Consider the following 11,046-nt stretch of genomic DNA (forward strand, 5'->3'; position numbering starts at 1 on the left):
AAAAAATGTTTTTTATCTGTAGGATCTGTCTGGAGTCTTTCTGTGCATGACCAGCCAATGGAGGGAGAGAAGGTGGTTGATAACAACCAAGCACAATCCAGTCCCCCTATACCTGCTGGGTTTCCCATAAACTGGGGACTCATCACCGGCCCTGTCCAGCCTGTTTTACCTGCGCCGTCTTTGAGCAGCCAGCTTCCTCCTCCTCCTCCTCCTCAAAGTTCAGCCGTGCACGCACTACAGACCAAGGTGAAGTCACTCACGCAGAGAAGGACAAGAGGGAGGGACAGGGAGAAAGAAAGAGAAAAGCTGGACACAGATGTCTTAGTGAGCAGTCCAGCTGGGCAGATTTCATCTGAAGTCCTCCTCAGACAGAGGCCCAGAGGAAAGGGTCAGTTGTCCCTGCCTGCTGCCTCCTGGCGATCAGGCGCTGCGAAGATCTTGAGCAGCAGTGATGAAGAGGAGGAGGTAGAGGTGCAAGTCAGGCTGGAGATCCACAGCCCTCCAGCTGAAGCACAAAGAGAGCAGGTGTTCCAGGTGGGAGAGGACACTGAAGGGGAGAGGTCAGAAAGAAATGAGGGTCAGCCTTGTGGCCTCAGGGGGGGCACCAGTCTGGAGAGTCTTCTGTCTGACAACTCGAGCAGCAGTAAGGATGACCCATCCCCTCCACCTCCTCTACCTGTGCTCTCCTCCTCTCTTGCCACCACCACTGCTCCGACAGCATCCTCCAATTCTTCCTCCACACCCTCCACGTCAACCAGACACTGGGCACCACCCAAGGGCTTCTGGAGAGTGGCACGCCCTGAGACACTGCTTCTAAATGGTGTCGGCCCTAACAACACACCCTCTGCTTTTCCTTTGAAGGACTACACTCAGACAGAAGCGTTGGCAGGGCCTCAGAGGAAGCCTAAACCAGCCGGGACAGGCACCAGGAGCGATGTGGATGACATCGAGGTGTCAGAATTCAAGCACTCAGACAGCGTGGAGGACTTCCTGGACAGGTGTGAGCAGAAGGAGGCAGACGACAAAGGACTGTGCACGTCAGACAGCTGGGAGAGCATGTCTTCACAAAGCGGGGTACCGTCTGCCGATGAGAAACTGATGGTGAAGCAGAGGGCTTATGCAAAGTTAAGGGAGAGGCAACAGAACTGCAGGGAGGAGGGAGAGCAGAGTGGAGGAGAAAGTGGCAGCAATCATGAAGACACGACATACAGAGTGGATTGCAAAGGTAGGTCTCCAGGTAAATGTATGCAATAATTAATGGGTGGAGTCATAAATAAGGCTTGATTTAAGGGTTTGATGAAAGGCTAGTGTCACAAAGAAGTGTGACATTAAAAACTGCTCTTTTACATTCTGTTGTGTGAGTTAAAAAACAAGCAAAAACAGGCACTTGTTGACACGCTTCAGACAACAATCCATACCAGCTGACTGGCTCCTGTTTCTTCTTCTTAAGCATGTGGCTCAGCCATAGTTTTTTGATGGCCATTTGCAACTTCCCTCTGCTCTCTGTGATGTTGTATAGAAGTGCAGCATGTAACCTGGCTGATTCCCAGTGTTGAACAGATGTCAGATGTGCAGATGTGCATGCGGGTGTTGCTATTATTAGCAGCCAGAGCAGTGGGGGAAGTGTCCCTGCTTTTGTATCTCTGTCTGTGTGCTAATGGATGTTTTTGTAGGGATGTATGGTGACAGATTAAAGATTTTCTCATAGTATGTATTTGCAATACTGTCTATGTGTCTTGTGTGTGTGTTAATACCAATACAGTTGGTATGGCAAGACATACGGGTAAATCCACGATGATCAGGTGATTTTTGTCCCTCTTGTCTCTGGGAAAGGAAATCTGCCTTTATCTGTCTCTCAGTGGTTGCATAATCTCTGTGTGTTTTTTTTTAAACTGACATTAAGGATCAGGCAGGGATAACCTATGAGACTGTCACTGAATCTAATGGTATGAAGGTTTATAAAAATCCTCATGATCACACAAAGACCCAATTGTTTTAATACCCACATGTCCCATAGGTCACATTCTGGCTGATGGCTCTCTTGGCAGTAATGTTTCCCCCTAGCAAGCACTACATAAGACACGAAATAAGAACTGAGCCCTTAATAACAATGAAACACTATGCTGTGTAAATTGTACACTGGGTCAGCTAAATGTGAAGGCATATAACCTTTGGGGCACTTATTGAAGATCTTCCATCTGAGTTATTTTCACTGTAGACATGCTGAGATTTGTACTTCTCCTGCTTTAGTCGCAGGTGCACATGGGGTTCTGGACAGCACAGACTCGGCCATTCTTGCTCAGGAACTTGAACCCTATTTGAGGTGAGCAATGCATTGATATACAACCCCTATGCACTATTTATACCCTCTCCTCATAAATCCCACTCTAAAATCTCCACTTACAGTGTCAAACGAGCTGCCTCGGGCACAATCAAAACAAACATTGTGACAACAGGGTTTAATCATTTTCAAGTGGTGATGCAGGCATGGCATAGAGTATGTTCATAAGGATATGTATATAGTCATACTCTGAAGTAAGTGAAACCAAATAACTAAGCAGATAAATAAATTGTTCACCTGATCAACTTTTTTCAGTATATCTGTACAGTATTTTTTTTCAGTATATGTGTATTTAAAAAATCAGCTCAGAGAAACAGTGTCGTTTTCACTTTTGTCACATTGCATCTTCCAGCTAATCAAAGGGTGTTTCTTTTTAAATAGTTTATTTAGTTTAAGAGGAAGGAGAATTATCTCAACCCATAATGGATCCTTCAGCTTCTCAAGAGCATTCAAATTCACCAAATTTGGAGATACATGCTTGTCACTGGACAGAACGGGTTTGAAAAAGTGTAATCTGAAAAGTAACTAGTTACTAAAGCTGTCAGTAGTGGAGTAAAACATTCAATATTTGCCTGTGATATGCTGTGGAGTATGACGTTACTTAAAATTGAAATCTTCAAGTCTTTTAGCACAGTACTTGAGTAAGTGTACTTAGTTTCATTCTGCCACTGATTATAAACTGCATTATAGCCATCATCCTCTAAAACTGCAGAATGAAACATTAACATATGGGGTTCCAAAACATGCTGCTAATTATATCGTGTTTGTCAGTGTTAGGATAAAACATGGATATGATAGACTGTAATCTATTGAAACACAATATGTTTTCCTCTTTGCACCCAGGGGAGAATGAATCACACTCAGTCCATTACAAGGATAATCCACATGGCTGGTGTATCATGCTATCTTTATCACTGGGCCAGGGGATAAAGACAAGTACAGACGATGATGCACAATGCAGAGCAGCTTAGCTGCTGGGCGTGAGGATAGATGGATGGATGACGTTTCTCTCTGCTGCTCACCACTGCTGCCACATCCCAGTCTATCTATCTGATATTACATAAGGCAGCTTAGGAAAACACTGCTTGATTCACTCTATGTTAAGTCAATCTGTAGGGAATATGATGTCATTGGATATGTCACAGCACGCATTAAGCGTTGCACATTTAAAGACTTCTTCAAATATTAATTTTCACTCAAACAGATGGAACATAGCCGAATCTCATCATACATTCAACTCTATCCATTCCCTTGCTGTTTCTGTCACCAAAATGATTCACTTTTCTCTTTTTCTGTCTTTGTGTTTTTCTTGATCGTCAGGTCCCTTCTTGTAATCAGTGATGAGCTTCCTCTGAGCCCAAGACATGAGCAAGCCAAGCTTCTCCTGGAGCGAGCACGACTCAAGGCTCGCTCCAACCACATTAAAGGTGATCGCCCCTGCAGACGCTCCCATTCTGATCAGAGATCTGCCGTGTAAGTTGGGAACATCTGCTTTTGTCGGCTGTCTACCGTTGGCATCTTGACAAGTTAGATGTTAGAGACTGTGACTGCCCCACTTGTGCCCTACAGTTTTGCACATGCACGCATGATATTAATCAGTGCTGTGCCAACAAGTTTCATTTATTGACAAGTTAATATCTGTTTCGGAAAATTGCATTGTTGCAGCTGATTTCTCTGTCTAGTACAGGCATGTCCAAACTATTCCATAAAGGGCCGTGTGGCTGCAGGTTTTCGTTCCAACCAAGGAGGAGCACACCAGGCCAACCAATCAACATCAAGGGATCCCTTAGTTATCAGCTGAAAAGTGAGATCAGCTGATTAAATGAGTCCAGCCTGGTGCGCTCCTCCTTGGTTGACATGAAAACCTGCAGCCACACGGCCCTTTATGGAATAGTTTGGACATGGCTGGTCTAGTAGCTTTCTCTATCTTTTTATCCCTCAGTTTCCCACCCCTGTGTCTCCTTGATCTTTTTCTCTCCTCCATCCTTCTCTTGCACTTGGCCTGTTTTGGCAAAGTTAATGTTGCATAACTAAAACCAAGTTAAAACTCTGGAACCTAGCTGTGATTTGTATTAACAAACACAGAGCACACTATGTTGAGAAGATGTTCGGCGTCATTCTGTTTATGTAATAATGCAAACATTGCAAATTTTGTACCTGATATCCCCCTTTTTTAGCAGGAAGCATTCATTTAGAATTAGGAGCATTTGCAATGAATCGTACATTCATGACTGCACATCTAACTTGTTGTGAAACATACCTGTAGCAACTACATGTATTGCATTACTCTAGTTTAGTCTAGTTTATCCTGCCATCAGCATACTTAGTTTTGTTAGGCTCTTTTATCTTCTTGGACTGTCTGCTGTTTCACTTTCATGCTCATTTATGCTTTCATTTTGCATCACTTTTCCTTCATGCTAGCTTGCAAATGAGTTCAACACAAGTGTGACTCTCTTACAGACAAAATATGTGTTCCTTTAAAATGTCTGTAATGTGCACTTCTGTGATATTTCTTGCAGAAAGAAGAAGCAGGTTGAGTCTCCCCTTCCAACGTCAACGCAGAAATCTATTCAAACCAAAGAAGATCTTACAGCTCAAACTGTATCTGGTCCCCTCCTCGTCCCCAACCAAAGAGACACTTCCCCAAGTGAGCAAGGTGGTCGATCCAGACGCTACGGTTGTTCACCCACACGGGTACGCTTCGAGGATGAATCAGAGAAAGAAGCAGAGTCTCGGTACTTGGACAGGGTGAGACAGCGTGGCAGGCCTGGGATGCCAAAGTCCAAGAGTAAAGAAAGTAATACAGATTCTAGCAGCAGTGGTTCAGAGAGGAGCAGAAGCCACCGCAGTGTCTCCATGCCTCCTTCACAGAAGCAAGAAGATGTGGTTGTCAGTGGTGAACCCACAACAGTGATTAAAGAGATAATAGTGCTGGTGAAGAAATGTGAGTCATGTGGCTCTGTGGTCAGGGAACCTCAGCCGGTCTTGTCACCGTCAGATGCACAGAACATTGAGACACAGCATTTGAGCAACCCTGAGGACGCCAGAGGAAAAGCGGTTCCTCACTGGGTGCCTTCAAACAAGCCTGAGGCAAGTACGCGTCCCAAAGCTCCAACTGTCACTTTTGCCGGAGCTTTCGTGCTGGGGGAAAATAAGGAGAGTAGCACAGGGTGGAAATCATCAGGGTTTGGGAAGCTTAGAAGAAGGAGCAGGAAAGGAGAAAGTCGACTGGAGTCTGGCCATGGCCCGTATGGCCCATCGTGGGCTCAGCGACGTAACTCAAACCCCAGGAACAGGGTCAACTTGAGCAGAGCTGTTTCCTTCGCCCCAGGTAGCCCCATCGATCTGGAGCCCCGTTTGCTGGAGGCATCTGGTGGACTGAGGGAATCGCCTGCCCCAGCACTGCCTATAAAGTCAGCCCTGAAGTCAAGTTCAAGAAATCGCTCTGCTGCAGGTCAGTCCACAGTTCAGTTCCAGATGACCTCAAATCAGGGAGGCGAGGGAGGATCCCTGCACTCTGCCCTCCTGGACTCTCCAGAAGGAAGAAGGGAGTCTCCAGTGGCCTTAACCCAAGGGACCTCTGCAACAAGCAACCCAGTGCCCTGTATCAGACCCTCCAGCCTGAGGTACTCCCCAGCCCGGCTCACCACGGACCTGCCAGCTGCTGAACTCTGGGATGCCACCCCAGATGGAACCGGTGAGTGGCTTTTGCAGACGAGCAGAGTCATGGATAGATCTCAGCTACTCTGAAAGATCGCATAGAGAGTTAAGTACCTGTCGTTTCTGCCATTTGCATGTCAAAAAAGTGATGCTGTACTTTCTCATGGTTGGATTTACTATTCTGGAAAAGCAGTGGTGGAAGAAGTACACAGATCCAGTTTTCAAATAGTAATACCACAATGTAAAAATACTGTACACAAATACAGTGAAAAGTCCTGCATTTTATTAAGTAAAATAATTTTCAGAAAAATGTACTTAAATAAATACTTAATACAAAAATGAAAGTACTCATTATGCAAAATTGAACAGACACTTGACTTTTATTAAACATACAGATAGAAACATGATTACGTAGAACATTACAAAGAACAGGAGAGAATATTTTAGAATAATTCTTTGACATTAACTCAGTACATCCTTTTCTACCAGCAGGTCTGAGTGGAGACCTGGGTTCTGGTCCTGAGTGTCGTCCTGCTTTGCGGGGCCTGGCTATGTCTCGGGCTGAGGACCTCAGAGCAGAGCTATTGAGAGCAGAACATCTGAAAGCCGAGGCCATATGGGAGGAAAACTCTGACGGCTCCAGGTAAGCCAAGATAACAGCGCTCTTGTCATAGCTTAGACAATAAATCCCTCGCCCCCACCAACGCTGTTCCCAAAGCGACTTGAGCATGCCAGACTGGTAGCAGTTAGGAGATTAAAACCTGACCTATAGTCCACAGGATGTTATTGTTAAAATATCCTGTGAACAACAAGACAAGCCTGCCCTCTTCTGGTAATGAAAAGCCTTACATGTTACAGCCATTTTAATGCAGAGTGACAAAACCACTGGCAAAATAATCATTTTACCAGTTTTTCTTAAAAAATCTTCATCTCTGGTGTGTTGATTGGTACTTTAGTTGGGGATTTAATACATATATAATAATACATTTTGACCACACAGTGAAAAAATGTCTATAACTTTCCATTTACAGAAAGCTGGATGGACGGCCAAAGCTCTTCCTGCGTCGCTTCTTCTCCTCCATTGGTCTGAACAGTGTTGGTAGACTAGTGAAAGGAGGCCGCTCCAGCAGCATGGAGCAGCTCAGTATACCCACAGCCCCTCGGGCCAGCTCTGCTTCCCCAAGCCCCACACGCAGACCACAGCCCACCATCCGCATACAGAGGACACCCTCGCTGCAAACCCTGCACACGGTGAGCAAGAGCAGCAAGCATTTCTCATGCCACGTTGTGGTTTGATTAGGACTCCTGCGCTGCTCGGCCTTTGTCTTTTCTTTCATTTCACCACATCAAATAGATGCAATTTCTACCTCAAAAAGGTAGACCGTGGGGAGAAAGCATCTTATTTACATGTCTTCCAGTTCCGCTTTGAAGTACCTTTCACTACATATTTGCCACAGTGGACCAACCAAGGCTTTGAAGTAATAGCAACCTTTCTGCCTGACATTGGGAGCACAAATAATGCATTCCTGGTTCTCCGCGTTTCCTTCCATTCTCTGCTGAAGCCAGTCTTGTTGTCCTCCTGGCGGCTGCATGAGTTCACTAAACAGACGTAAGCAACTTTCCGTTCCAGCCAATGCGTGCGGTGCCAAACACACTTTTGTTAGTTTTGTGAGTTGGAGCCAAGAATTTACAGTTCCAAGGGCCGATCTGGTGAATTTTGCCAATGTGAAAAACAATTTGTTACAGTGCCACTTATTTACCACTAGGTGCTGCCACTGGCCCAACTGCGCAAAGCCTCCTCTGTGCAGAGTTTAGAGAGAAGAACAGAACGTTCAACAATACTGGGAGAAGTGCAGATACCATACGGCCTGGCGCCCAGGTGGGTGTCAAAGAAAAACAGAGAGAAAAACATGCGCCACATTGTTTTACTTCATGGGTTTACTTCTGACGGGATCTGACTGTCTGCTGTTACAGCCCCGATAGCCCTCAGCTCGAGCTTCACAGGGCCCTGAGTGTTGAAGATGTACTTGCCTCCAGAATCGTGCGCCCGGTGGGCCGGGTCACTCAGGCTTTCTCTGATGGGACCCTCCTCCTGGAACTGGTCAGACCCCCAAATGGTCCCTTTGGTTTCGTCATCTCAAGGGGCAAAGGTCGACCAGACACAGGTAACATTTAATCTACATTCTCTTTGTACTGCCTTAAATACAGAGTTTGGCTAGGCAGTTTTTTTTTTTTGGTGGTGGTTGCTTTATTCCCTTAGATGAGTGCTATTCTTCAGCACACGCTGTGTATCATGAAAATAGAATAAAATAAAAAATAGAATGAAAATGTAATTGTTCAGATAGAAATGAGCCCCTGGCTTTACTGTTTAAAGCAGTTAGGTGCTTAAATTGGTAATCAAACCTGATCAGATATATCATCAAACATGTCAAAAGTTTGGGCCAATTTATCAGAAATTTCATTACATATTCAAATTTATATCAGTAAAATGCTTCCAAAATTATTTTACTAGTGGTGAAGCTGTTTTATATTAATTATGCTGTTAGAATTTTGTATATATGTGTTGTGTGCTTCACCAAACACAATCTGTCTTCCTCCTCCCTCCTCCACCCTTATTGTTTCCTTCCCAGGTGTGTATGTAGAGAAAGTGGGCGACGGCAGTGGCGAAGGCCCCTACTTAGGTCTCCTCGGCATCGGTGATGAAATTCTGCAGGTGAATGGAGAGGCGGTGGCTGGCCTCAGTCTGGACCAGGTGACGCGGCTCATGACCCGGGAAAGCACGGCTTCTCTTCGGATCATGCCAGCCCGACGCCTCCAGCGCTGACGGGGAGGATGGCACAGAGCCATTTCTAGATTCTAATTCGCCGCTGCGAACACTGCTGATGGACTGAAACCTGTGGTAGACGTGAGATAGTCAGTGTTTATTTCAGTGCAGTTTCATATATGACATGATATGTAAAACCACATGACAGTACAAGGGACTGGGATTACAGTGACAGATCAATAAAACAACCAAATGATAAATCTAAAGCCAAACATACCTAGTTATAGAGAGGACTATACTAGCTGGGATATCAGAGTATATATTGTGATTCTAATACAAAGTTAAGACTAGAGCTACTGATTCAAAACCAGCACGACTGCATATGTTTGTTTTTTTAATGGGCACAATTGCATGAACAGGGATCATTTCATTCATGGAGTAGCTGAATTTTACATCCATCTTAAAAAGAAACTGCATTTATTTTCACTTCAGTATTTGTGACAATCAAACTGTGATTTGCTTTGTGTCGCGCACACCCTAAATACTCAGTGAGTGGAACCACATTTTGTCATTTAAAGTATTGCACAGATCTGTTTCCATTAATTAAGTAATTAATTAATTTGTTCATTATTTCAGATTATTGGCATGTGTAAGGATGTATTACAGAGGTCATCTTGGCCCACAAGACCCTCAAGATAAAGAGCAATCTGCACCAGCATGAAAAGCATTTATTTATTTTTTTTAAAAAAGGGGGGCACCTTCCATTGGATTGCAGCTGCATCCCAAAATATGTTTAAACAACCAACTGTCTCTATTTTTTTTTTCTTCTTCAGTGGGTCATGTTTTCCTGGTGCTCTGCAGGATCCCTTCATTTGACTTGTATTGTATCACCTATTGCTTCATGAGATTGGTACTGGTTTGCGTCTAAATAAAACTGTTTTATTTTGTATTGTTGAATGCATCACATTCATTGTTGATGCACGTTTATGTCACAGCACAGCTGCAAAAAGCTTACAGTTTTATTACGTGGTGCTAGATAGATGCATGGACATATCTGAAATATTTATGCATAAAACCTCCAATCATATGAAGTTAGAATTTCTGTTTAATCCACAGCAAAACCCACAAAACCAAAATGTCCAGTCTTCCTTCCAATCCCTCTTGCCAATTAGGCCTTTTTATTTGCAACTTTCATTATCATTAATTTTGACCCACAGTAGAGTGCTGAGTGACCTCCTCCCAACAACAGCAAAAAAAAAAAAAAAAAAAAAAAAAAAATCTTGGCACGATTGCAGTTTCCTTGAAAGATGCTTACAAAAACGTTTAAAGGGATTATGTCCGGCTCTGCTGTTGTAAGCACAGGATGGAGGATGATGGTCGTGACTGCCGCTGCTTCAACAGGTCTGTTTAAAGGTCGTGACTAATTATGGGGCTTTTAAAACCTCACCATTGAAATCTATCTATCTATCTATCTATCTATCTATCTATCTATCTATCTATCTATCTATCTATCTATCATTTGCATGCGAGGAGTTTATTTGACTAAGTTTGATTATTTAAATTTCTAAATTTATTTGACTAAGGGTAAAAAAAAAAAAAAAAAAAAAAAAAGCTGTGTGGAAGATCCGTTATTAGGATGTACCTGCTACCATTTAGGCTGCCCTGAACGCGCTCTGATAGCGGGCTGCTCCGTTATCTGATGCGACCAGGAGCCGATACGCTTTTATCTCCCCCAGCCATGACTCCCTGCGGACCCGCAGGAACCGCCGTCCAAGCCCCCCCCCAACTCCATCTCCCCAACACAAACAATGACACGCAACAGCACATTTCTTTATTTCCTTATTATTATTTATTCATCTGTCGATAAACGCTGATGTCCCATTCAATTAAGGCATCGTTATCGCAATTACGCCCTCGTCATTTCAGCAGTCTATTGTACCGGTAGCCTAAACCGTGCCTCGAGGCGCAGAAGTGGATATGGAGGAATGGATAGGGCCTACTCATTTTAAGATAAAAATATAATAAAAATTAAAGAAAGATAGAGGACCTTCTGCTATCATCGGTTATGTTATTGCTGGATAAATGGGCTTAGCAAAAAAAGCCTTTGTTGAAAATATAAATAGGTCAAAAGCTTAACCTGAGGTTTTGTTTCTTTCATCAAAAAAAAAAAGAAAAAAAAGAAAAAGAAATTAAAACACCTTAACTATAGCTCAGGCTACATCGTACTACCTCACGTTGTTACAGGCCGTTGCGCTGTGCCTGTTTGGTTTTTTTTAATGCT

At 43.8% G+C, this 11,046-nt stretch overlaps 1 protein-coding gene across 1 annotated transcript; it reads left to right on the forward strand.

Annotated features, from left to right (window-relative positions):
• The first annotated feature begins 1,094 nt into the window (after window positions 1-1,094).
• si:ch211-13f8.1 lies at window positions 1,095-9,642 on the forward strand. Its single transcript, XM_041948446.1, has 9 exons — window positions 1,095-1,225; window positions 2,251-2,323; window positions 3,662-3,814; window positions 4,861-6,038; window positions 6,494-6,644; window positions 7,033-7,252; window positions 7,768-7,880; window positions 7,976-8,166; window positions 8,632-9,642. Exons 1-9 carry the CDS (start codon window positions 1,099-1,101, stop codon window positions 8,823-8,825), a joined length of 2,400 nt encoding a protein of 799 aa, XP_041804380.1. The 5' UTR covers window positions 1,095-1,098; the 3' UTR covers window positions 8,826-9,642.
• Window positions 9,643-11,046: the final 1,404 nt, after the last annotated feature.

Source organism: Chelmon rostratus, chromosome 12, assembly GCF_017976325.1.
Source record: "Chelmon rostratus isolate fCheRos1 chromosome 12, fCheRos1.pri, whole genome shotgun sequence".
In the NCBI taxonomy this organism is placed as follows: Eukaryota; Metazoa; Chordata; class Actinopteri; order Chaetodontiformes; family Chaetodontidae; genus Chelmon; species Chelmon rostratus.